This window comes from Podarcis melisellensis (assembly GCF_964234715.1).
Source record: "Podarcis melisellensis genome assembly, chromosome: 15".
In the NCBI taxonomy this organism is placed as follows: domain Eukaryota; kingdom Metazoa; phylum Chordata; class Lepidosauria; order Squamata; family Lacertidae; genus Podarcis; species Podarcis melisellensis.
In genome coordinates this window covers 3,336,233-3,364,105 of record NC_138532.1, presented here as the reverse complement: position 1 = coordinate 3,364,105, position 27,873 = coordinate 3,336,233, and the positions used below count along the sequence as shown (strand labels likewise).

General features: G+C 45.7%; 1 protein-coding gene across 1 annotated transcript; it reads left to right on the top strand.

The window, feature by feature from the left end:
* The first annotated feature begins 8,090 nt into the window (after nt 1-8,090).
* Nucleotides 8,091-18,294, top strand: NEFL (neurofilament light chain). The gene is made up of 4 exons (XM_081889672.1): nt 8,091-9,367; nt 14,559-14,683; nt 15,864-16,180; nt 17,640-18,294. Exons 1-4 carry the CDS (start codon nt 8,315-8,317, stop codon nt 17,834-17,836), a joined length of 1,692 nt encoding a protein of 563 aa, XP_081745798.1. The 5' UTR covers nt 8,091-8,314; the 3' UTR covers nt 17,837-18,294.
* Nucleotides 18,295-27,873: the final 9,579 nt, after the last annotated feature.

Genomic DNA, 27,873 nt, shown 5'->3' with positions numbered 1-27,873 from the left:
TGGGATGCTTTTTCTTTTGCACATTTTTGGTGTGCTCCCCATGACCCTGTGGACTGGAAGATAAGGCCCAAATATATGAAAGCTTTGACCTGTTCGATTGGCTGATTGTCCATACGCCAACTGTGGGGCCTATATTTTCTTGAGAAAACCATAACTTTGGTTTTCTGATAGGATCAAACAGAAAGATGTGCTTCATTTTTTCTCATGTAGGAGTAGGGTTGCCATATTTCAAGTGGTAAAAATCTGGACACAAAAAGCTGTTGAGCTTTTTTAGGGCAATTGCCCAATAGCCCCTCCACTGCTTCTGAGCCCAGGTCACCCACACCAGAGCTGGAGCCAGAGTAAGAGCCTGAAACCAGAGCCCCCCCAATCTTTCTTTAAAAAACTCAAAATCCAGGACATTTGCTTTAAAATGTAAAATCCCCCCCCCCGATGGGTATGTATGACCCCCAAAAGAGGACATGTCCAGGAATTCCCGGACGCATGGCAACCCTAAGGGAATATGGTATCTGGTTGCACTTTTTCAGATTCAACTCTCTTCTGGTGGAGCTTCCTTCTTCTTCTGCTGCTGCTGCTGGCCTTTCTCCAATACTCAACTCAGGAAGAGGATCTCCCTTAAGGCCTGGCCTCACACCGCTTCAGTGCTTTCACCTGTGGCAAATGCCTCGAAAGTTACTCTCCGGTAGTGGCAGCCTCTTGCCAGGAAATCTTAGGTGGCATTCATGCACCACTGGTGGCCACTGTAACCTGTCGGTTACGGTAAATGATTTCCGCAGCAAGCATACTAATTGCAAAAAAACTGGAAAAGTGAAACAGTACTAACAAAAAAAGAGAGGCAAGAGAGATTATTTGATTGCCTTGAGTTGGCAAAAATGATGGATGCAATTAGGGGACAGTCTAAACAAAAATTTCAAAAAGAGTGGGGAAAGTACAGAGATTATTTAAAAACAACAACAGTGCCCTCAGATTAAAATCTGGACTTGCTTCAAATAATTTTTGCAAAACAAAATATGGTTTACAAATACAACATATGGAGAAGGGTAGAAAAGATGAAATGAGAAAGTAAGTTTATCAAGTTTAAAATCAGACCCGCATTGAGGAGGAAGGAAGTATATTAGAATAGAATAAGAACTAAAGACTGGGTAACATAGTATGTGTGCAGATACTTGCGGATTTATGGATATATGTTTATCATTTATTTTGTGTTTTCTTTTGTTGTTTGTTTTCTAAGTGTTGTGTGTGTATGTGCTGTAATAATAAGTTAATAAAAAGCATTTACAAAAAATAAAATAAAATAAAATAAATCATTTCTTATTTCTTCATTTTTTTTCAATTTCAACTGACCTTCCTCCTCCTCAAGTAATTCTTTATATGTTGCCCAATTTTTCCTCATATTCCTTTTCTTTAACAAAATTGCCTCTAATGGTGATAGCCATGAGGGTGTTTTTTGCTCCAGCAAATTTTTGTATTTATCCCACACCTCATACCTATTATGAAATTATTATGAAGAAGTTTCTTCAGCCTCCTGAAGGAGTCAGTTCTTCAAGTAGTGATAGTGCAAGTGTGGAAATGCTCAGTGAGAACAGTGTAGGTGATTCAGTTTCTATTAATGCAGAAGACTGTGAGAGCTCTGCCTCCAATGAGAGCCCTGCTGAAATAGTAAAACTGAAGGAGTCCCAACCTACTACACCTTGCAATGGTCCTTCTAATTAAGCATTTTGGCCAAAAGGAACACATTGTACATTTGTAGATTTAGTGCTTTCCAATGGACTGAGTGAAATCAAGGATATGGCTTTTTCTCTAGAGGACAACAGACATTGTTTCTTGAAAGCTTTTGCTGAAAGGGTTTGAGGCAATGGTGAGATGACATGCTGAAAAGGCACTGGCTTATCAGTTCTAAGAGTATCAGCATATCTTTTTTGCTTCTGCTGCAAAACATTTTTAGGTGTTTTTTTTAGGCCAGTGCCAGTTCTTCGCTTGTGAGTATTGAGACCAATGGCTGGAAATTCCTGAATGTCATTCTAAAACAGCACATAAAGTCACCCAAGCATTTCATAGCATACTGCAAGCAGATAGAAACAGAATCTAGGTTGAGGCTGAGCAAGTGTTTTGATGCAGAACATTGGTCAGTTATAAACCAAGAAATTCAGCGTTGGAGGGTCATGCTCATATCCGTAGTGAATATTAGACCATTCATGGTGGCACACAACTTGGCATTCTAGGAATGTTTGGACAAGCTGCTCACAGAGAGAAAATTTTCTGGGGTGTATACAGCTGCTTGGCAACTATGATGAGGTAATGGGAGAGCATTTGTGACGTGTATATTCAAAGGAGTGTAATGGTTACAACTGGAAAAACCATTTAGAATGAATTGATATCCCTTATGGCCAAGGAAGTATTAAGAGAACATACAAAACAGGTTGGACAAAGCTAAATATTCCTCTGTAATATGGGATTGAATGTGTGATGAAAGTCATTCTAAGACAATGCCATTCACAGTGAGATTTGTTGACAAAGATGGAGGAAAGAGTTGTGTAAAATAATGCTTCATAAGTCTCGGGGCAGTTCATGAATCAACTGGAACTCTTGCTGAAAACACTTAGGAACAACAACATTAACAGTAAGAACTGCTACAGCCAAGCTTATGATAATGGTGCCAACATGAAGGGTGGAAGAAAAGATGTCCAGGCAAGACTTTGTACACTGAAGTAATGAGTTTTAGATGCATCCTCCTCATCAAAGGATTCTATTAATTCTTTTGGCATGCTGCAGTGCATCTTGGTGCTATTTTTTGTTCAGTGGTGGCAGATGTTAGAAGACAATGTGCCCAACCTCACAATAAAGCTCTGAGTAGCACTTTCCAGGAAAGTCGCCTAGAAAACATGGAGCCTATTTGATATCAAACAAAAGAAGTTCATGATGTTCTGATGGAAGTAGCAGAGATGCCTCAAGCAACTGCAGGTCTCTGCCATGCAGCACAGTGCCTAGCAGATCAGCCAATGGACATCAAGTTCTTGAGATTGTACGGCATTCTGTTGTATGTGAATATTGCAAGTATGGATTTGTGATGCTCTACAATGTGTTGAGTTTTGATTAGATGCTAGGAGAGGATATATTTATTAGATATTATCCTTTGTTCCTCATGTTAGTGAGTTCAGCAGAGTGCTATGCTTTTGCAGCTCAAAAGGAAGCTTGGATAGGCTAGTTTTAACCCTTTAGTAATAATAATCCAGGATGCTTTAAGGCAGACTGGATTTTCCTGGTATTTCCCCCTTTTCTGCCCCTCAAAATCATAACCACACAGACAATATAGAGAAAAAGTGTGTGTGTGGGGGGGGAATTTACTCACTCAGTCTATGTCTTCAGGAATAGCAGATACAGCAGCATGATGTAGGCAAGCTTAAACTGCTAATTGAGTGACTAACAGATACCAAAGTCTAGCTTAAAAATGGAGCCTGAGCTGGAGCTCAGGCTGATGCTTTCATTTTGCAGACATGGTGGGAAATCAAGTGTGTGCCCAGGCAGGGAGGAGCATATAAAGTTACTTCTCTTTCTTTCCTGGGCATATAAAGGGAAGTGATCTCTCAGATCTCTCTAGTAAATGCTACAGGGAAACTCAGTGAGCTTCAGCCCCTGTTGTTGATTTGACTGCAATAAGTATCCCACACAATGGACATCATAACTGCTGCCTTCCTCATGAGAAAATGAGTGGCTTTCATCAAATTGTACAGGGAAAGTGATTATGCAGAGGTGGTTTTTAGCACAGTGAGAGAAATCCCAGAAACCCTTGATGCTGAGCCCCTGTAAGCACTGCAAGAGGAGGCAGTATGACTATGAGGATCAGACTCACAGTAAGGAGTGCAGTCATCCAGAAGCAGTGGCGGAGAGCAGGTGGGGGTGGGGCTGGCGTGCCTCCTGGGGATGGGGGGCACTGCCCACAGGGTTGTGGGATGTGTCCTGGGGGCGATGGCACCTTGCCGGGATCGCGCTGCCGGGGGTGGCGCGCTCCCCCCCCCACTCCTCTTCCTCCGCAGTGTCCAGAAGAAATCTTTAAACAGGAGTCCTTCTATACTCTTATTGACACTGCTCATGTTTCAGTTGAAGAGCAATTTGAGCAGCTTGAATCTCACAGAATACATGGGGATTCTTGTACCACCTTGAAAAGCTACCAGAACAGATGCTTACCACTCACCGTATGGATCTATGCAGAGCCCCACCAATGGAAACCACTTCAACATTGAGGAGTGCAGATCTTTGTGTTGAGCTGGGCCATCTCTGCCGCACTCTACTACCTGGAATAGACTAACCACAAGATGCCCTGCAGTGTGTGCATGACACCCAAATGACTGGTGTCTTACCAAATAGCTGGGTAGCACTACAAATTCTCATGAGGCTTCCAGTTGTATTTGCTAGTGGTGAGCTTCTTAAAATGGAAGCTCATCAAACCACACCTGTATTTACCATGGCAGATGAGAGGTTCACATCACTTGCTGTCTGATCCATCAAGAATGACATTGCTAAAAAATCTTGATCCTTCAGCTAGTTTGCTATGGTTGCACAAGCCAAAGCTAAACAAAAACAAAGAAACACATGTGACACAGAAGAAAACTCTCACAAGTTTTACCTTTAGTAATTTTTTTGCTTTGTAGCAGTTCCTATATTTTGGTACAGTTTCTTTATTTCAGAATACAAATTTTTACTCTTTAAAAATAATAAATAAAAGTTGTAAATAAAACAGGTATCCAGCTGGTTTCTTACAGTATATAGCTTTATTTTATTATTGTTATAAATATAGTGCTTATAATTTTTATAGTATTTGAAGTGCTAGCCACTTACCACCTCGCCTCAAAGAAAAACTGTGTCCACTGATTTGTTAGGTCTCTGGACCGTAATAAAGATTGCTTGATTTTTACCCAGCACAAATAACATCAAAATGGAAATGAAAGACAACAACAACAACAACAAAGATAATGGAAGGAATATCATTTTTGTAGTTAGTATTCAAAGAAACGTTAGAAACTTGGGAAAATACAGGTTACATTTTAAATGTTTTAAAATAGTTTTTAATATGTGGCAATTTATTATTATTAGTATTAGTATTTGTATTAGTATTGCTGGGTTGGGGGTGGGATAAATGTTTAGTTGGGCTTGGGAATTATTTTAATTTTAGTATAACTGTAATTTTTATTTTATTTTTAGTTTCTACTGTTGCATTGGTTTATTGTATAGTCTGTATTACGTATTCTGTTCTGTTCCCATCACTCAGCCCGGACAATGAGGTCCAGCTCAGAGGGCCTTCTGCTGGTTCCCTCACTGCGAGAAGCGAGGTTACAAGGAACCAGGCAGAGGGCCTTCTTGGTGGTGGTGCCCGCCCTGTGGAACACCCTCCCATCAGATGTCAAGGAAATAAGCAACTATCTTACTTTTAAAAGACATCTGAAAGCAATCCTGTTTAGGGAAGTTGTTAATGTCTAATGTTTTACCATTTTTTATGTGCTGCAAGCCACCCAGCCAGATGGGAAGGGTATTATTATTATTATTATTATTATTATTATTATTATTATTATTATTATTAATGTCACCCTAGCTCACTGCAGATAGTACACTGAGCTCAGCTTGGTGACCATCCAGCTTGTGTATCCCTGTATGGTCAGGGGCATACCTAAGGGTTGGTCAGGTTGGCACCTGCCAAAGGCACAGGTCTGGGGTGTGTGTATTTATGCATGCACCAAAAACCATGCCTCTCCACTCTGGCTTGGAGTGACTAGAAGCCCACCTGCCCACCTGCTCCCCAGTCCACTCATCCACTGCTCCAGGTGGCTTGGCAAGGCACACAGACTCCTCTGCCAAAGATGCTAGTGATTGGGGGGGGGGTACCAACACAGCTCTTTGCCAAGGGCAAAAGGGTGCCCAGGAACACCTCTGTGCAGAGTAGGCTACATTCCACACAAAAGGAAGACATTTCTACACACACCCACACACACACATACACCCACACCCACACACACACCCTATCCATTCTGGGAAGCAAGTTATCAAAATTCAAGGACACATTTCACCCAGGCAGAAACACTCCATGAGGCTTAGTGAGGGGTGTGGCTTAGGGAGTGGGGGGTGTGATCTGGAAGAGGCCTGAGGGCCAGACAGGGAGTTCTGGAAGGCCAAGCCAGAGTTCAGCCCACCAGGGGTAGCTGCTGACAGAAAAGACACCAGGCTGCTGTGGATCTTGGAGAGGCACTGCTCAATCAGAGGAGACAATGCTGAACTGGTCTGATCTTGTATAAGGCAGATTCTTATATTGTGTTTTGTTTTGTTTTAGAGATCTGAATCTCTGATGATGTTGTGTCTTTTAGGCTTGACTGGCAGTGCTCAGTGGTGGGACTGAGAAGTTTGAATCCTCACTCAGTCATGAAACTCATAAGATGGTGCCACTATTAATTGGACCTGCCTCAAAGGGTGTTGAGAGAGGAGGGGGCAGAGATACTTAGCAGAAAGTTGGGAGAAAGGAAGCAAATAAATGCCTTAGAGGCATGTATGTTTAAAAGCGACATCCTGCCACGCTGTGGCACAGAGAACCAACTCTGGGGCTTAGCTCTAGCTCAGATTAAGGCATGGGGAACATTGTTATTGTTGTTGCTGCTGTTTTGTTAATTAATAAAATGTGTATACCACCCTTCATCTGAAGATCACAGGGTGGTTCACAAGATAAAAATGCAAAATGAGAACACAAAATGCAGCAGGGCGAGGACTGGTGTTATATGATCAAACCTCACTCCAGTCACATTCAAAGGCAGCCCCATATATAATGCATTGCAGTAATTTAACCTAGAGTTTACCAGAGTGTAGGCAGCAGAAGCCAGACTATCCCTACCCAGATAAAGTTGCTACTAGCAGAAGCTGGTGCAAGGCACTCTGAGCCACTGAAGACTCTTGTGCCTCCAGTGACAGCGGTAGACCCAGAAGTGCCCCCAAACTGTGCACAGGCTGAACTCCACCTATCCAGTCAAAGGAGCCATGCACTAACAATCCTTCAGTCTTATCTGGAATGAGCTTCAATTTATTGGCTCTAATCCAGCTCACCACGGGAAATGAATGCTGGTCTAGCTAATTCACTGCCATACCTGCCACTGTAAAGGAGAATTAGGGTTAAATGCACCTGAGTGGGGGTGGGGAGGCAGGCAGGGAGTAGTAGTATCAGAAACATGCCCAACTGTAGATTTATATAAAGTAGCTGCATTCACACAGCACTTTATTCCATTTTCCTGATGTTAATTTTCACATTATATTTGAGCTTTCATATGAATTAAAGCCACTTCCAGAATACAGAAGAATACAGACCATAACATGGAAATGAGCACTAAACTTTATCTGCATTCCACTATATTTCTGGAAGTGGCTTTTGCATTGTGTGAAAGCTCAGATATATTGTGGAAATTAACAGTTACAGAAATGTCTGGGAAAGGAATAAGCCGCCCTACGAAGGCAACTCTTCTAACACTGACCATTCAACTGTGTCCCTTTCCTAACATTTCTTACCAGGGGATTTAGCTTTTTCACTGCTGCATACTGACCTGGCCATTTTCATCAAGCTATCAACATAAAAATATAATAATGAGAATAGAAACCCAGAGTTTTAATCCTTACGTGGCCAAAATGGCACCACTCACGGACAAGGGGGAACCTCTACTTTTTGTATAGGTGCAGAACATCATTCCGGGGAAGACGATTCCCCCCCCCCCCAAAAAAAAACACCTTAGCGAGGCGAAGCCTGAGCCTGCAGAGTCGGTTCATAAGGCTAACTGTTTAGGTCCAATAACGGGCGGGCGGGGGGGGGGAAGGAAAGTCCAGGGAAAGGGCGTGGCTGCCTAGAACCCTGGACAGTCGTGCTCTGCACTGCAACACTTTATTGCAGGTAATAGTAACAGTGAAATTGCATCTTTAAAGAAAGAGCACGACAAAAGACGTGACGGGTTGCGAACTAGGCGTGGCTAAAAGGGAAGGGGAGGGGCCCAGTCGTTCCACGGGAAATACTCGGGCCCCCTGCACTGGGAAGGCCGGAAAAGGCAAGGGGTGGCTGGCTGGCCGGGGAAAGGCTTCGCTTGCCCGCCTTCCCTTTGCGCAGAGAGCCTGCTCTGCTCCTTTGGCACCCAGTCCTTCGAGCTGTCGTAGCTGCGTCAGAGCCTCCCGGCGGTATAAATAGGAGCGAGCGTGAGCAGCAGTCCGCAGAGCAGCCTCTCCCCTTCTGTTAGACGGCGGCATCTTCTCCTCTTCCTCTTTCTCCCCTTCTCGCAGCGCCCGAGCGGCAGCCGACACCATGAGCACCTACGGCTACGAGACTTACTTCCCGTCGTACAAGCGGCGCTACGTGGACAGCTCCCGGGTGCATCTGTCCAGCGCTCGGAGCAGCAGCGGCGGCGGCTATGGGGTGGCTCGCTCCACTTATTCGAGCCTCTCGGCGCCCGTCTCGTCGGTGTCGGTGCGCCGGAGCTACACGTCGTCCTCCTCTTCCCTGCTGCCCTCGGTAGACAGCCTGGACCTGACCCAGGTGGCGGCGATCAGCAACGACCTGAAGACCATCCGGAGCCAGGAGAAGGCTCAGCTGCAGGACCTGAACGACCGCTTCGCCTGCTTCATCGAGCGCGTCCACGAACTGGAGCAGCAGAACAAGGTGCTGGAAGCCGAGCTGCTGGTGCTGCGGCAGAAGCACTCCGAGCCGTCGAGGTTCCGCGCGCTTTACGAGCAAGAGATCCGCGAGCTGCGCCTGGCCACCGAGGAGGCCACCCACGAGAAGCAGGCGCTGCAGGGCGAGCGCGAGAGCCTGGAGGAGACCCTGCGGGCCATGCAGGCGCGCTACGAGGAGGAGATCCTCAGCCGCGAGGACGCCGAGGCCCGCCTGCTGGAGGTGCGCAAAGGCGCGGACGAGGCGGCGCTGGCCCGCGCCGAGCTGGAGAAGCGCATCGACAGCCTCCTAGACGAGCTGGCTTTCCTCAAGAAGGTGCACGAGGAAGAGCTGGCCGAGCTCCAGGCCCAGATCCAGTACGCTCACCTCTCCGTCGAGATGGACGTCTCAGCCAAGCCGGACCTCTCCTCCGCCCTGCGCGACATCCGCGCCCAGTACGAGAAGCTGGCGGCCCGCAACATGCAGAACGCCGAAGAGTGGTTCCGCAGCCGCTTCACCGTCCTCACCGAGAGCGCCGCCAAGAACACCGACGCAGTCCGCGCCGCCAAGGACGAGGTCTCCGAGAGCCGGCGCCTCCTCAAGGCCAAGACGCTGGAGATTGAAGCCACCCGTGGCATGAACGAAGCCCTCGAGAAGCAGCTGCAGGAGCTGGAGGAAAAGCAGAACGCCGACATCGCCTCCCTCCAGGTGGGTCTTTATCCTTTTATTACACGGACACCCCCACCATTCTTCCAAGGAAGCCTTCCCCCCCCCAATTTTAGGCTTAAGGCAAAGGGCTGGCGATTGGCCCGGGTCACCCACTGAGCTTTAATGGCTGAGTGCTGGGGATTTGTAGGTCCTGGTGGCACTCCCGACCCAGGGATGGGGAGCCTGTGCTTTTCCAGAGCCCACCAGCTTCGCTGTCTGGGGCTGATGAGAAGTCAACAACCTCTGGAGGGCCGCAGGTTTCCAATCCCTGGATCTTAGGATGCTGGTGGAGTTTTTGTTGAGCGCATTTCATTTGCAACCAGACAGAAGGGAGGAGAGAGCATGGATGAGAGGAGCCAACCCAAGACACTTTTTTTTTTTTTTGCTGTCCAAGGCCCTGCAGCAAATGGTGTCCTTCTCTCCCCTCTCCCAGAAGGAAACGAAGTACAACTGCAGTCCTATAGTCACTGAATAGATCTGCATTGGAGTGCATGATTAATAACTATCAGTTTGCTGCCCTTTCATGACACCTCAAAATCAGCTGCCTGGGGCAACTACCTCACTGCCTCATGGTAGCAGCCACCCACCCCACCCTGCCCATGGGAGGAGGTATCCTCTCCTCTGCAACTGAGTGGGGAGAAGCTACCACTGGCACCCCCCCCCGCTCTGTTTCCTTTGTATGAAAGAGTGTCTCCATGCTTTATGCAGCCATGAAAGTGCATATGACTCCCCACCCCCAAGATGGGTGGCAGGATTTTTCTTAGAGAAAAAAGCACAGGGGGGAAAGGTTAACTTTCCCTTCTCCAGCATAGACACACTGCTTTCAGACTTTGAAAAGCACAGTTGTGTGTGTCTTTTAACACCTTTGTACTTTGGCTTGGGCAGCTGCTATCCAATGATAGGGTCCAAGGTGGGTGTGAGGATGTGTAGCTCTCATCCTGACATTTTCTGTTTGTCAGAGGACACAATGGGTGTGTCTGCAGCAAACATTTCTGCTGCACAAGGCAGACCCACTCTGACTTGACAGACTTCTTAAGCACTGACTGGGAAGCCACTTCCGATGCCATCAATGGCGCTTACTTCCAGGTGGCATCTTCTCATTTAAGGTAGAGTGTTTGGGACCCCTGAGACACAAGCTTGAAGTGAGTCAACCCCAGAACTTGTTCAGCTAGAAAATGCATAGAAATAGCCCAGTGCTCTTAATAACAGTCCATGTGGCATGTGTGCTTGCTAATGAGTAGGTATTAGCATGGTTTCTCTCCTTGCTCCCCACCCCCAATTTTTTTTTCCAAGCAATTTTGTATTGTGGCATTTCCCCCCCCCCTCATATCAATGTGGGGATTCAGTCAGATTAAGACTGAACTGTATGATTGGGCAGGAAAAAATGATGTCTCTCCATGTGTGGCATGAGGTTGCCAACTATCTACTTTGCACCCCCATTTTTCTCTCCTGTGCAAGTATGTAATTTGACTGTGAATCTTAAGTAAATTCTGCTGAAACCAAAGGAGGGTGGTCTAGAACACCACCCTAATCCGCAGCTCAAGATGCTTGGGATTTAGCCTATTATAATGCAAAGTGGAAAGACGTTTGCTTGGGTACATGGTTTTAATGGACTATGCTTCCAGGAAAAGAGTTTTAGAAAACATTGGCCAACCTCATGGATTTCCATGAGATTTATCTGTGCAGTCCCATAAGCACTCACTTGGTAGTTGGGCTATGTCATAGTAAACACAAATGTCATATATCTGTTTAAATTCTGCTTAGATTGTGAATTAGGCTGCTTGTTTGGGTCTTTAGGAGGTTCTGAGAAAGTGGTGGCGGCAAATAACTGTCAGTCTCTTCACAACACCCTTTGAATCAAATATGTGCCCTTTATCAGGTTACCACATGACACATCTAAGGAGAAGGAAACAGGTCCTTTCCACCGCATATCACTTTAGGCATTATTATGTATTATCTGTCACTTTTGCCCATAGATGCACCACCAGGCAAATCTTGCTGAGTTTGTAAAAGTCAGCCATCAAATGGCAATGTCCCCTGTATCCATCACCCCCTGATAACTTGCTTCTCAGTCAGTCCATGTTAGATGTTTGAGACATTTTGGGATACACACAAGTTCAATACTGCCATGATCAAAGTGTTTAAGTTGGCTAAAATTCATGCATTCCATTTAATACATTTGGAGAATGTAATTCTTGTCTCTTGTCCTAGACAAAGAGCTAGGTTTTCTGATCCCAACAAAACGTGGCAGCAGCCTCCAAGTAGGTAATGGTGCAATGCACCAACACCCGCCTCCACTTCTGCCCCACCCAGTTTAACCTGGGAGCTGTCCAGCACACCAGGGTCTGAAACCAATGCCTGCTTGCTGCAATACAAGATTCCTAGCCATGTAACAATGTTGTCTATCTTTTTTATTCTTAAATTCTAAGGCACCAGCTGTATCACCACACACCACACAAACCTATCTAGATTTAAGCCAACTTATTCCCTGGGGTCTTTAATATTTAAAGGGAACTAAATAATCTTTGTAGCATCAAATGACTGGAGGTTGAGTCTAATCTAGTCCCTTGATTCTAATCTAGTCCCTTGTGATATAGCATAATTCACAATCAAAATCTTAAATCTAGATTCCAATTTATCTAGCTCAATTCATTTTTAAACTAGGCTGTATGGGTGGTTTTGGAGTTGGCAGAGATTTAAAAAATGCAGTTTCTTGTTACACTAAGACCTAAATTCAGGGTCACTCCATAATTTATTGAACAAAGTTTGGTAAGAACAAGAACAAATGAACTTAAACGCTTGTAATGCGTCTGACTTAAATTTTCTTCTGTTTTAATTCTTGTTACTTTGTGGTGCCTTGCAAAAAAAAAAAAGAGATAAATGGACAGTGCTAAGAATACATTAAATAAGTTCCATTGTTGTTGTTTTTAAATGGAAAGTTCTCAAATTGAAAAAAGGGGGGAACCACCTTTCAAAACTGATATAGAAATGATATGGAAAAACTGATATGAAACTCCTCACTTTGGCAACTACACAATATATTCCCAGTTCAATATATTCCTGCATTGCAGGGGGTTGGACTAGATGACCATTGAGGTACCTTCCAATTTTATGATTCTATCTATGATTCAATGATATCTGCAGGGATAGAGAGAAAAAAAATCTGTTATAAAATGCTCCCTGTTATAAAACAAAGAATTAGAAATAGTCCAGTTAATTCAGATAAATAACTGTTACAATTTAATAGGCAGCACAAACTATAAACTGAGTAAGCTTCAGCTTTTGAATCAAAACTATGCATACAATACAATCCTAAGCATACTTACTCAGAAGTAGGTCCCGTTGCATCCCTTGTCTCATTATAAGCAACAAAGTTAAAACTAGCATAAAACCAAATGTTCCAGTTTCACTGGACTTAGCATTATAGTCAACAGCTAAAATCAAATACATGCTATTAACAATGCATAATTAAAGTACTATTCAGTTGCATGAATATAATTTTAATTCTGGGTGTTTGCTTGTATGTGTGATTCTTCATAAGGAGTACATTAAAATAAATGATGTTTCTTTGTTTATGCCATGCCTATTTGTTATTATGCTGGAAGACTGAACTAAAAAGCTGATATCCAATGAACAGGAAACTGTTAATTCTTCATGACTTTCATTAGCAAGATCATGCTGAAAAATTCAAAAAATACAGAGAGAATTAATGATAAGCGCAGGAAAAAAGAACTACCGGGAGCTCATTATGCATTAAACAACCCTCTAAATGTAGTCTTTGAGGACTGCAACTAGAATACATTCTTGTCAATTTGACCTACAATTTAGTAAAATAGCAGCAGCTGAATTTAAGATTGACTGTTTCTGGAGGTTGATCTGATGAAACAAGTTCCAGAATCATAGCCATATTACTCTGTTGCTGCAAAACCAGTCTTTTTGCACAATATAAAGACCAACACATTTATTATGGCACAAGCTTTTGAGGACTCAAATCCACTTCACCAGATGCACTGCCTAGCCCTCGGGTTCCCATCATGGCATCCATGGGCACCACATCAATCTCAGATAATCCTTGGTGCTCATCAAGGTTCCAGGCCCCTCTGAAGTTTTAAGCTTTTTTTTTTTAGTGGATTTTTGTTTTGGTTGCTTGGGGAAAGTGTGCCTGTTTTGGGATGTATTGCCTGTTTCTTTCTATCTCTGATTTCTTTGGGTTTGAGGGAGGGGGGAGGTTTTGAGCACCACCATTTTTTCTTCTTTGAAACAGGCATCTTGCGAGCCTCTTAGATGTGCCCCCAGACCCAAAAAGGTTGGGAACACTTCATCTAGCCCATGAAATCTGATGTGACAATGTTTCTTAGTCTTTAAGGGGCAGCAAGAGTGCAAACTTACCTATATCAAGAGTGAATCAAAGTGAGTCAATGGGACGTTCCCCTAAGTTTGTAGCCTTAGCTGGTTTTTGAATGAGACCAGCATTATAAACAGATTTTCTCCAATCTACAGCAAGTATCGTAAAGAAAGCAAAGGGAATAGGTGTGTTTTGGGCTTCTGTGGATTGTGCCCATTATGTAGAAGCAAGTTCTGTTAGAACAAGTTGGGTATAAACTCGCTTTCTTTAAATCTTAAGTCAATTTAACAAAATTTGTGGAACAGGTTTCTAGCCCCATTCTTAACCATGGATAATGCCAACCAATTCAGCAGTGAAAAAAAATGATTTAGGCTGTGAACACACAGAGCACTTAAAGTAGCCCCCCCCCCCCGAATTCCGAGAACTGTTGTTTACCAGAGCTACAGTTCCCACCATCCTTAGCAAACTACAGTTCCCAGGAATCTTGCAGGAGGTGTATTTTAAATATATGGCATGTACTCAGCATTACACATAGGGCACACAGAATAGACCGACTTAGAAGAAATACAACCCTATTTTTCAAACCCTCCTGAAAGTTGTTTGGTTTTTTTAATTCGTGGAAATGCAAACAAGCTTGTGATAGGTTACATGAAAAAAAGTTCGAAGTTTCAGATACCTTTTGAAATTTCAAGCATTACAAAGTGACTGGACCACTGAATGTGAGGAACACTCTCCTTTGTCAAGGAAGAAAGAATGTAGCCTCTGACCCATCCAATGGTGGCATTTCTCTGAATTTTACTAGAATGAATGAGTGCATGCTCTTATCTCTGTCCTTGCTCCCAACAGGATACAGTCAGCAAATTAGAAAATGAACTGAGAACTACAAAGAGTGAAATGGCTAGGTATCTGAAGGAGTATCAGGATCTCCTCAATGTGAAAATGGCTCTGGACATTGAAATAGCAGCATACAGGTAATCTCAGAAAAATGTTCAGCAATCACAGATTTATTTATCCCTCCTTCTAAAAATAAATAAATGTATTTTTAAATTTATTTTTGTGTTGAAGACTGTGGTCCTAATTCACCTTTTTATTTAAGTGCTTTCAGCTGAAATTCGTGGTGGCCTTTACACATGCAATGTTTGACAACAGGAGCTAAATATTTCATTCAGTTTTTCTGCTTCAGCTAGTTCCAAAATAAATAATTGTAACTGATCTCTAACATAGGATTTCATTGAAAACTTAGAATTAACACTTCTGTTGGAATTTGGCAAGCAGTATAGCTGTGAGCTGCATTGGTCTTTCACAGACCAGTGAAGATTTAAAAATTGACAAAGCTTCTAAATAGATTTCATGACCAGACTTCATGGCCATTGAAAGTATGAAAGTATTGAAGGTATGGCCACGAAGGCCATGAAGTTCATGAAGGCACTTTGAAGGCAGCCTCATCACCACCACAACCATCTAGTGAGGGTGATCCCATGTGAAAATGAACATCTGAGTGTCAGTCCTCAGCTGACATGAATCATGAATCCTGCCCCCAAATACAGCCTTGGTCATCTGCAGTTTCTTTGAGCAGATGAAGACTCTGCTCAGCTTTGATGGTGATGATCATGCATAGCTCCTCAACAGATGGCACCAGATGGAGAAGATGGGGGCCTCCTGACTCTCAGACAGGTTCTGGGAGTAGTTGGAAGGCACCCAAAGGGTGCATTTTGGAAACTGAAGCTCAGCCGATTATATGTATTTTTTAAAATTATAGTTTCAGACAAATAGAAGATCAGGCCATGTCCTCACTGTCACAAACTAAAAAGACAAGGGAAGGTGAGTAGAAGGCAAAAAGTAGAGAACAGGGAGCTGTTTGATGATGTCAGAAGGGTGTGGCAAGCTTGAAATGGGTGCTTCTATGCCCCTGGGTCCAGACTGCTTTCTTTCTGAGACCTGAAGCCATCTCCTCAGGGCTGCTTCTTTGGTTTGTGCATGTAAATATGATTGATTTGTGTCTCTGTGTGTGTATGCATGCATTTTACTCACTCAAGGTAAATCCATTGACATGATATTATTGTCTAATAGCAATCTTTAATAAATTTCCATCTTGGTTTCGATTATGCCGATTGCCTGATGCTCATGTGCTTCTTCCTCCCCCTCCCCCAGGAAACTTCTGGAAGGTGAAGAGACCCGGCTTAGTTTCACCAGCGTTGGAAGCATCAGCAGTGGTTATACGCAGAGCGGCTCCACCTTTGGAAGGTCAGCCTACAGCGGTTTGCAGAGCAGTTCCTACTTGATGTCTGCCCGCTCCTTCCCTGCCTATTACTCCAGCCATGTGCAAGAAGAACAGATTGAAGTGGAGGAGACGATTGAAGCATCCAAAGTAGAAGAGGCCAAAGAGTCTCCCCCTTCAGAAGGAGAGGAAGAGGAGAAAGAAGAAGGGGAAGGAGAGGGAGAGGGAGAAGGGGAAGGAGAGGAAGAAGGTACAGTTGCTGTTTTCTCCCTTCCCTAACAAAAAGAACAAAATTTGAAATTTTAATGAGTTCACATATTTTGAAATGGCTGAACTTTTAAATTTAGGGATGTTTTAGCCCCAAATTATGACACTTATAGCTGAATTATATCATTCATTTCCTTTTATTAAGGTGCAGCTTTTTATAAAAATCACACACACAGCTTTATTGTGGTACATAGACCCAAAATACACAGGACAGCAATAGTATATATCAACAGTTATTAAGGTGTAAGATTGGCCTACAGCCAGTAGAGGAGCTTTAGCCTGTAGGTATTGATTTCTGATTTTTATAAAAACAACAACACTTTTGCTGATATGAAAAACATAGTATGATATGTAAGGATTTATTTATTTTATTTTTAAAAACACTGGTGAGTTAATCTCAGAAGTCTGCACATTTGAAGTTTCTTAACTGGATTTGCTTTGGTTCCATTTACTGCAATGAGATGGTGTCCATTATGGAGCAGAGTGTTGTTTGTTCCAGTGTATTATTTATTCCATTTAAACAGAACTATTTGCAGAATCAAAGAATCCAAGATTAGCTAAAATCAGAAAAATAATTGTTTTAATCTATTTTGAAGACTTCAGAAACAGGGCTGGCCCAATATGTTCTGCTACTTGAGGTAAAGCATGAACCCCCTTCTTCTCCATCATGGCGCATAGCATCCCTCAGCATGCACAGAAACTGGTTTAAAGGAACCTTCTCATTCAAATTAATAAGTAGAGCAAACATAGGGTTGTATCCAATGCTAGTCCTATTCAGAGTGGATGCACTGAAATTAATGAACCTCACTTCCATTGGATGTCTGACTAACCCAAAAAGCTCTTGATAAACTTTGACTTATTTCAAGAAGCACTGTCTTGAAAGCACCCGCCTTCTGGACAAAATAGAGTTTCCCCTTGTTGGAATTTAAACCCACCCTCCTTGTACTAATCCAAAAGTAAGAGCTGTTCCACAGTGGAACGAACTCCTTCTGAAGTTGGTGCACTCTCCTTCCGTAGAGGTTTTTAAGCAGAGGTTGGATAGCCACCTGTCATGGATGCTTTAGCTGAGATTCCTGCATTGTAGGAGTTTGGACTAGTTGACCCTTGGGGTCCTTTCCAACTGTACAATTCTATAATTCTGTGATTCTGCGTCTGTGGACTTTAGTGGGTCTGTCTGGAGCAGAATCAGAATTGGCTACAACCCATAATCTACTATACTATCCATGTAAGGAAGGCCCAGGAAGTGAGGGGGGCAGCTGCTGTCCTGCCCCCTTCCTTTGCCTTCTCATGTTGAGAAATGCATTACCATGAAATGCTCTCAAGCAGGGCTTACTCCTGGTCTTCTCCAAGTGACTATAGAACAGCATCCATTGCCAACTCTGCCTACTTCATGCTGCAGTGAACCATTCACTCTTTTTTTGTTGTTGTACCTTTTCTTCCAGGAGCCACGGAAGAAGAATCTAAAGAAGGTGAAGGAGAAGAGGAAGAAGGCGAAGGCGAAGAAGGAGAAGGAGAAGAAGAAGAGGGAGGAGAAGAAGAGGCTGCTGAGGAAGCAGATGAGGGAGAGAAAAAGGAAGGCGAAGATGAACAAGAGGATGCTGGTGAAGAAGAAGCCCCTAAAGAGAAGAAGAAGGATTGATATAGACTTGGATGTAGGTTTCCCAGATCGTTTAAGTGACTGAGCTAAAATTGCTGTGCCATGTATTTAAATCCCCCTACTGTTCTTAGGTTTAAAGAAGTTAATTGTCTCTATGCCTCTGTTTTCCCCCTCCCCTTTTGATGCAAAGGAACCCTAACGCTTGCCATGTGTCCCACTGGCTGCTACCAAACTAAGCATGGTGTCTTCTAACGAGTCCCAGAGCAACGTGCAATTTGACTGATTCAAACCCAAGTAGATACCTACGTATATTAAAATTCAAATCAAATCAAATTTAAAAAAAGCAGGGAAGCCAGTAGGGAAGGGGGGGAAATATATATATGTCAAAGCTACTTTCAAAGTTGTTCTGGAAACCTTGGATGGTGACTAACAATAACAACAACAATGAAGTCTGTGAAATCAAACTAGTCAATAAAGTTAAAACAAAGCTGCATACACAATTTTTTGTTGTGTGTCTTCACTATTTCCCATTCATGATTTACTGCAAAAAGTTTACAGCCAATTCTATAAACGATTGGAAGTAAGATTCATCATGTTTTGTAGGGTTTACTCCCACGTAAGCCCTTGTCTGATTGCTACATTTGAAACTAAATGCATTGATGGTGAAGAAACCAATGCTGAATGGTGAAATCCATCCATTTCAGTGATGGCAACCCCACCCGGTATGCTCCTGGGCATCTTCAGGAAGCAAGGCTGTGAGAAGCTTTGCTTGAGCATCTCATTTATTGCCTGAAGAGCTTCCACATGCAACAGTGAGCAACTTTAAGCCTGCCTCTGGTGGGAAATAATTGTTGGAGCCAAGATAATGAAACAAAAAGAGTGTGAAGAGGATGTGTTGGGATAACACTGAAAGTGATTCCTCTCAAAAGCTTTGCAGAGTAGAATAGAATAGTGAAAAGGGAAATCACACCCACCTCTGGTGTCCTCATTAAGAATAGGCAGGCAGGAAATCATCACACATTTCCCCTGGAATAATCCCAATCAGATGTGAAGGACATAACACCCTTCAACTCAAGAGTGGGGGACTTGTAGCTCTCCAAACATTGTTGGACTACCATTATTCCTAACCATTGACTTTGCTGATTGCTGGAGCTTATGGGAGTCCAACAACATCTGGAGGGTCATATCCCTCCTTAACATCTAAGGAACCGTTCACTAGCACAGCCCGTGTAATTCCCAGTTAAATGGATCATGTAAATTAAATGGGTTAATCTTGGCCCATCACAAACAGCATCTTGTGGTATCTTTCAAGCTAACAGTAATTGTGGCAGAAGAATGGCCCACATCACCTGATGCATTGTAAATTTCACTGTAAAGAGTGGCGCCACAGGATACAGAGAAGGAGTGAGTTGCACACTGAAATGAAACAAAGGGGCAGCGTCTGGACTGGGTTGCAAAACTAGAGTTGCAAAACTACTAGTGCTGTGCTGAAATTTCACAGCATTTGCATCCCAAGAGGGGCTTGTCTTCCCAGCAGCACAACAGTGGATTCAGAGGCACCCTAAGCACCACCCCTGTGTCTGTATAATAGACTGCTCCAGCCAGCCAGCATGGCAGCTGCCCTTCAGTCCCCACATGGAATTCCTCCCACTCCCCCCCCCTTCCCAGTAGCACTTGCAGAAAACCAGTCCTGTTTCAAAAGGACACCTTTCTTCATGTGGTAACAACACACCACTGTGTTACCCCTGGCCACCCCCTTCTCAATTCTTCTACTTTTGTCCACTTCCACAAGCCAGGGGAAGGAGAGTATTTGCATGGCTCAGTACTTAGTGTTCCTTGTGTTGCTAATGGTATCACTATCAGTGATCTCCTGAACAGGAGAACTGGTCCAGCCTGTATTTTGCACTGGCCTGGTATCTTCCTTTCATGCTCCAAAAATCAGCTAAATTCTACCCCTTTACTAAATTTATGGTTAAGGGGAGACTACCCCACCCCACGTATGGGACGCGGGTGGCGCTGTGGGTAAAACCTCAGCGCCTAGGACTTGCCGATCGCATGGTCAGCGGTTTGAATCCCTGCAGCGGGGTGCGCTCCCGTCGTTCGGTCCCAGCGCCTGCCCACCTAGCAGTTTGAAAGCACCCTTAAGTGCAAGTAGATAAATAGGTACCGCTTTATAGCGGGAAGGTAAATGGCGTTTCCGTGTGCTGCTCTGGTGCTGGCTCACCAGAGCAGCTTCGTCATGCTGGCCACGTGACCCAGAAGTGTCTGCGGACAGCGCTGGCTCCCGGCCTCTAGAGTGAGATGAGCGCACAACCCTAGAGTCTGTCAAGACTGGCCGTACGGGCAGGGGTACCTTTACCTTTACCCCACCCCACAAAAAAACTAATTACCTCCTTCGTAGTCTTGTAGTAGCCAAGACATGGAGAACATTTGACCCTCCAGATGTTGCTGAACTACAACTCCCATCAGCCCCAAGAAGTGTGGCCAATGGCCATGGATGATAGGAACTGTGATTCATCAGCATCTGGAGGGCCAAAAGTGCCCAACACTTGGGTTAATTTGATGTAGTCTGATAAAGGTATATGAAACCAGGTATCTCCAATCTTTTCAGATCCAGGACCCACTTTCCACCCAAACATCCATTTGGGGACCCATTTCTTAATCTTTTACCATCTGCTTGTATGGTGGTCATTCTCCTGTTGCAGCCCAGCTTGGTTCAGGTTGTGATCCAGTAAGTGGGTTGGATAGATTTTACTGAGAAGGAGAGGATATTTTATTAATAATCCTTTCTCTTTTCACATGTGTGAGAATGCAAGGACCTACAGAAATTCAGCAGAGTTAAAAATCACCACTGTGTATAGCTTATATTTAGAAGCTATTTGGGTTGCATAACTTTCTACAACAATTATGATATCCAAGGATGCTTAGGCAGACTTGGATCATCTTCTCCCTCTTAACAAAGAAATTACTCAGACTTTTTAAGTAAACAGGAAAAATACAAGGTTTACTCACATCACAGTTTTGCTCAGATTCAACAGTTACAGCGATGAAAATCAGACAGGCAATAATTCTTAAAAGTTACAAAAGTCCATAGTCCAGTTCCAAATGGAGTGCACTCCCCGGAGAGCTTAGCAGACATCCTTTTTTAAAAAAAAGTAATATTTATTAAAGTTTTTAAGGTTACAACAAGAAAAAAGAGAAAACACCAAATTAAGCAAAAACAAGACAACACATCGCAATAAGGAAAAAGAAAAAAAACAAAAAGAAAAAAAACAGAAAAATAGAAATAGAAACCACATAACTTCATTTCAACATCCTTCTAACATTCCTTAATTTTACAATGTTTCTGTAAATAAACTTTAAATTTCTTCCAATCTTCTTCCACCGACTCTTCTCCCTGGTCTCGGATTCTGCCAGTCATTTCCGCCAGTTCCATGTAGTCCATCATCTGCCATTCTTCCCTGGGTAGATCTTGTGTCTTCCAGTACTTTGCAATAAGTATTCTTGCTGCTGTTGTTTCATACATAAAGAAAGTTCTATCCTTCTTTGGCACCAATTGGCTGACCATGCCAAGGAGAAAGGCCTCTGGTTTCTTCAGAAAGGTATATTTAAATACCTTTTTCATTTCGTTATAGATCATCTCCCAGAAAGTCTTAATCCTTGGGCATGTCCACCAAAGGTGAAAGAATGTACCTTCAGTCTCTTTACATTTCCAACATTTCTTATTGGGCAAATGATAAATTTTTGTGAGCTTGACTGGTGTCATGTACCACCTGTAGATCATTTTCATTATATTCTCTCTTAAGGCATTACATGCCGTGAACTTCATACCTGTGGTCCATAACTGTTCCCAGTCAGCCATCATAATATTATGTCCAACATCTTGTGCCCATTTAATCATAGCTGATTTCACCGTTTCATCCTGAGTGTTCCATTTCAACAGCAAGTTATACATTCTTGACAAGTTCTTAATTTTGGGATCTAACAGTTCTGTTTCCAGTTTTGATTTTTCCACCTGGAAGCCAATTTTTTTTGTCCAAATTATATGCCTCCATTATTTGGTAATAATGGAGCCAGTCTCGCACTCTATTTTTTAGTTTTTCAAAACTCTGTAGTTTTAATCTGTCTCCCTCTTGTTCCAAAATTTCCTAATATTTCGGCCATTTGGCCTCCATATTGAGCTTTTTCTGAGCCTTCGCTTCAATTGGTGACAACCACCTTGGGGTTTTATTATCAAGCAAGTCCTTATATCTTATCCAGACATTAAACAGTGCTTTTCTGACAATATGGTTTTTAAACGCTTTATGTGCTTTGACCTTATCATACCACAAATATGCATGCCACCCAAATACATTGTTGAAACCTTCTAGGTCCAGCACGTCAGTGTTTTCACGAAGCAGCCATTCTCTCAGCCAGCAAAAAGTGGCTGATTCATAATAAAGTTTAAAGTCTGGCAGGGCAAATCCACCTCTTTCTTTAGCATCAGTTAATATCTTAAATTTTATTCGAGGTTTCTTGCCCTGCCAGACAAATCTGGAAATATCTCTCTGTCACTTCTTGAAACAATCCATTTTATCCAAAATGTGCAATGTTTGAAACAAAAACAGCATCTGTCAGAGTCACCCGTTTGGTCCCAGCTCACAAGAGACCCAACTCCGATCCGGTTTATTTACAGAAAGTCTTTATTGAAGATCATGGTTGCATTTACACTCCATCTCTGTGACTCTACATCTGTACCGTTAGATCGTTGAAGTCCCCTCTGAATCTGTCCCGCCTCGGCACCAATTTAAGAGGCTAGCCCTGGACCACCTCTTCCTCTCCTTCCTTTTCCGCAGGGTCTTTCTGCCCCCCTGAGTTCCCCCTCTCCGGGACTCGCCCGAGGCTGAATCCTCTGACGCCTCTGCCCCCCTCCTTCTCGCTTTAGGGCCGGGCTCCTCCCCAGGGCTCTCCTCACTTCCGCGCGCCTCTACCTTTGAACTTGGCGCGCGTACGTTGCTCCTGACCTTTCTCTTGACCGCTACACTGCTCTCGGTGCTGCTCTCCACCCCTTCCGGCTGAGCGCCCTGCTCCGATCTCCTTCCCCTGTCTCTCTCCTGCTCTGCTCCCTCTGACACACTTGTAACTCCACCCCCTTCACTCCGTTCCGGCTGAGCAGCCGGCTCCTGCCTCCGACCCCCACTGGGGCTTCTCCCTTCTCTCCCCTGCTCCTCACTGTTTCCCCCTTGTCCCCCTTTCGGTCTGACCAGGGGAGCCCCCTTTTGGGAATCCTCTGACTCACTGGTCAGACTCATGGAGAACCTTTGGGCATCGTCATCCTCCTCCTCATCTCTCTGGGATTCTTCCCCCTCGCTCTCTGTCTCCTCCCCCATCTGCTCTTCTCTCCCTGAAACCCTGACATCCATCCCCCCCTCGAAGCCCCCCCTTCCCCCCTCCCGCTCGCCGGGGGCCGGTTGTGGAAACTGCGGCTCTTCGGGGGTAGGCTCAGGATACAGGTCGTCTACGTCAATGTTCTCTGCTGGCAGTTCTGTGTATGTGTATTCAAACTCGGGTTCTTCCCCCAAATGCTTCTCAGTCTCTGCTTCCATCGCTACTTCCTCCGGTGCTGCCCGCCAAGGACCTATCAGCCACCTCTTACGCCATTCCTCCTCTGGCTGCTCCTCCCACCAATAAGGGGTTTCCGTGTCCACCCCCGAGCACGATCCCCTGGGCGGGCTTGATTCTGGTGTTCTTTCCTCGGGGGAAGAGAAACCCCTGAACGTGCTATCTGACAATGTGGGTGTGAAAAGCCAGTCATCAAAGTACTCAGCTGGCATGGGTCTATGTGGGAAAAGTGCATGGAACTCTTCTTTCAAAAGGGGTTCGTCTAACTCGTAGCCTGGCACCCAACTATTAGCAGTGGCTGGTGTGCCCTCCCTGGCGAGAAAGTATTCAACCCCCTCCTCCCCCCATCTCGAGTCCAGTATCTCTGTGACCTCGTTAAGGGGTTCGGCTCTAGGCGACCTCCCCTTCTTTGGTGCCCCCTTGCGTGGGTCTGGTACTGTTTCTGACTCCTGAAACCTGTGCGGGGCCTTGTAGGGAGTGAGCACCGACCTATGAAAGACCGGGTGCACTCTGGAGCCTTCCGGAAGGGCCAGGCGAAATACTACTGGATTGATCCTAGCCTCAACTTGGTATGGTCCTAGCTGCCTGTGTCCTAGCTTCTTCTTGGCTAACGATTTGGCTGGCATAGCTTGGGCTGCTAACCATACCCAGTCCCCCACCTGGATGTCTTCTCCCGCCCTTCTGTGCTTGTCCGCCTGCACCTTATAGGCCTGCTTGGCCAGCTCTAAATGTCTCCGCAGCTCCTCGTGCACCTCTTGCAACTCTGCTGCGAACTGGTCGGCTTCTTGAGGCACCCCCTCTCCTGGCGCTATAAGCCTCGGAAAGGTTCTGGGATGACGGCCATTGTTCGCGAAGAACGGTGTCACCCCGGTCGATGCGTGCTTCGTGTTGTTGTAGGCAAACTCAGCCATCGGCAGGTAGTCCACCCACGCTGCTGGTCGCTGATTGGCGTAACACCTCAGGTACTGCTGCATGATCGCGTTGACCCTCTCTGCTTGGCCGTTGGTCTGCGGATGTCTCGCCGACGCTAGGTCGATCTTGACGTGCAGGATACCCAGAAGCTTCTTCCAGAAGTTGGAAACAAATTGGCGCCCCCTGTCGGACAGGACGGACTGCGGTAGTCCATGCACTCTAAACACGTGGTCGATGAAGAGTTTGGCGGTCTGTTCTGCCGTCGCCACCTTGGCACAAGGAATGAAGTGCGCCATCTTGGTGAACAAGTCCACAACCACCAGCACCGCCGTCTTGCCCCTGGAGCTGGGCAGGTCAGTAACAAAGTCCAGTGCTACCCTTTCCCACGGTTGCTGCGGCGTTTCCAGCGGTTCCAACAATCCCGCCGGTTTCTGGTGTACTGGTTTGGACCTCTGACAGGTGTCACACCTGGCGACGTAATCCGCCACCTCTCCCCGCATCTGGGGCCACCAAAAGTCCCTGGCCACTAGTTCTATCGTCTTCTCCTTGCCGAAATGTCCCGCACTGGGAGCGTCGTGCAATTGCTGCAGAACCTTTGCGCGAAGTTCGTCATTAGGCACGTAGAGGGCACCCTTGCGAGTTAAGAGTCCGTCCCGCAACTGGAACTCATTGTCTCTTTGCGACCCGCTGCGGAGCTCCTCCATTTTGGACTGTGCAAATTGATCCGCTTGCAACGCTCGTCGCACCGCGTCCAGGTCGACTGCGATAGCCGCGCACGCCCACGCCTGCGGTGCGAAAATGTGCTTCGCTGCAATTGGTGTCGTCTCCTCCAGGTATTGCGGTTTCCTGGAGAGTGCGTCTGCTATAACATTGGAGTCCCCGGGATGTATTCTATCTTGAAGTCGAAATCTGCAAAGAATTCTGCCCAGCGCATGTGTCTTTGGGTCTGCAGCTTTGCCGTTCGCCAATACTCTAAGTTCTTGTGATCCGTGCGGACTTGCACTGTGTGCTTGGCTCCTATGAGGAAGTGCCGCCACGCTTTGAAAGCTGCATGAATGGCCAACAGCTCCCTGTCCCATATGGTGTAGTTCCGCTCCGTCTTGCTGAGCTTCCGTGAGTAGAAGGCACCCGGCCTCCAATTGCCTTGCGGATCCTCCTGCAGAAGGACGGCTCCAACCGCTCTGTCGGACGCATCGGTTTCCACTCGCATGGGTCTGCCGGGATTCACGTGCAGTAGCTGTTCCTCGGAGGCGAAGAGGCTTTTAAGCTTCCGAAAAGAGCGCTCTGCCTGTTCCGTCCAAGCGAACCTCTTCTTTTTGGAACTGAGGGTGTCCGTGATTGCTGCCGTCTCATTGGCAAAACCTTTGATGAATTTGCGATAAAAATTGGCAAATCCGATGAATCTCTGGACCTCCTTCCGATTGCGTGGGCTCTTCCAGTCCAACACCGCTTGTACCTTGATTCTGTCCATGGCCAGCCCCTCGTCGGAAAGCTTGTAGCCAAGAAAATCCACCTCCGTCACATCAAACTGGCACTTCTCCAACTTGGCGTACAGCCTGTGCTCCTTCAACCTCTGTAGGACCTCCTTTACATCCTTCTCGTGAGCTTCTGGCGATTCCGAGAAAATCAGGATATCGTCGAGAAAACATACACACTTCTTGTAGAGGAGTCCCGCCAGCACGTGATGCATAAATGCTTGGAAAACGTGGCTGCCATTTTGGAGACCAAACGGCATAACTCTGTATTCATACGTGCCTAGAGGCGTGAACATGGCAGTCTTCCACTCATCGCCCTTGCGGATGCGGATGAGATTGTACGCTCCACGCAAATCCAACTTGGTGAAGATCTTACCCTTCCTAACGGTCGCTAGGAGGTCGTCAATCTTGGGCATGGGAAAGGCCTTGGGCTTAGTCAGTCTGTTTATGAACCTGTAATCCACCACGAGTCTTTTTTGGGGCGTGTCTTTTTTCTTCACAAAGAAAACAGGACTGCCTCCCACTGCCTTGGATTCCTGGATGAACCCGCGCTTTAGATTATGCTCTATGAACTCTCTGAGCTCTTGCATCTCGTCCTCAGACATGGAATACAGCTTTGCAGTTGGCAGCTGCGCCCCTGGCACCAGGTCGATCGCACAGTCGTAAGGCCTGTGAGGCGGCAACTTGTCAGCTTCTTTCTCGCAGAAAACCTCCAAGAATCCCTCGTACTTGTGAGGCACTGCCTGCACCATGCCCAGGTGCAGTTGCTGCTCAGCTCCTTCCTCCTGATTGGGTTGGATGCAATGCTGAGCACAATACGATGAGCAGAAGGTGATCTGCCGCTGGTACCACGCTACAGCGGGACTATGTCTCTCCAGCCAACTCATGCCCAACACAATGGGTGTGTCTGACAGGTGGGTGACATTGAAGCTAATGACTTCCCGATGATTTCCAATCTGCATCACCATGGGAGGCGTCTGCTGCACAACTTGCCCTCCCAGCAATTTCCTGCCGTCCACTGTGACCACGTTCAGGGGGGTCGTCGCAGGCAGGAGCGCTATGCCATGCTGCTTGACAAATTGCATTCCCACAAAATCCGCGTTGCTTCCTGAATCAACCGTGATCGGAACTTCCAGGGAATGTCCATTTGGCAGCTGAAGGGTTGCAGTGAGTTGCACTGCTGGCTTGGGGGGTAAAGGGTCTGTGCGTTGCAAGGGTGCTGGGGACTGATCTACAGATCCGCCTGGCTGAGCCCCAGTAGCTCCGCCTCCAGCCAGGCACTGTCGTTTCCCTGAGGCTGCTCCGTTTGCACCACTTCCGCTGACACTGTTGCTAGAGCTGCAGTGTGCTTCTGGAGCCTCTGGGGGCACTCTTTCGCCATATGGTGTGCACTGTCACAGATGTAACATTTCCTGGTCCCTCTAGGCGGCTTCGCCTTCACTGCACCGGAAACAGGGGCTCTGGATGGTGTCTGAGCCCTAGCACCACCTATTTCCATCGGCTCTTCACCTTGCCTCCCCAAGGGCGAGGGGTGCGACTGGTTGAAGTCCCTGGGGACAAAAGGGGGGGTTCTCGCTGGTGCACGCGCCTGGGGTCCCTCCCCCTCGTGCCACGGGCGTCCCTCATGTCGGATTCCAATAGCCAAAGCCCGATGCACGACGTCTTCCAGGGTCTGGGGTCTATCCCCCCTGGCGATCTCATCCTTGACGGGGGGGCTAAGCCCCTCCCAGAAAAGATCTCTGACTGGTTTACTATCCTTCTCCCAGCCCAACGCAGTTAGCAATGCAAAGAACTTGGAGTGATATTGACGCACAGTGGCTTTGCCTTGTCGCAGTCCGTGCATCTGTCTCCGTGCAATATCCACATCCACAGAGGACTGGAAACAAGCATCCATCGCTTTAATAAATTCATCAGAACTGCGGCGGGCAGGGCCATCTTCGCGCCACAAATTGCGCAGCCAAGCTCTGGCCTCCCCATGCAGATGCGAAATTATGAACCCCACTCTCTCCTCCTCATCCTTAAAATCATGACGGAGTAAATGCAGTGCATACACGATGTCCGCCCTGAAGTTAGGGTAATCTTGAAGGTTGC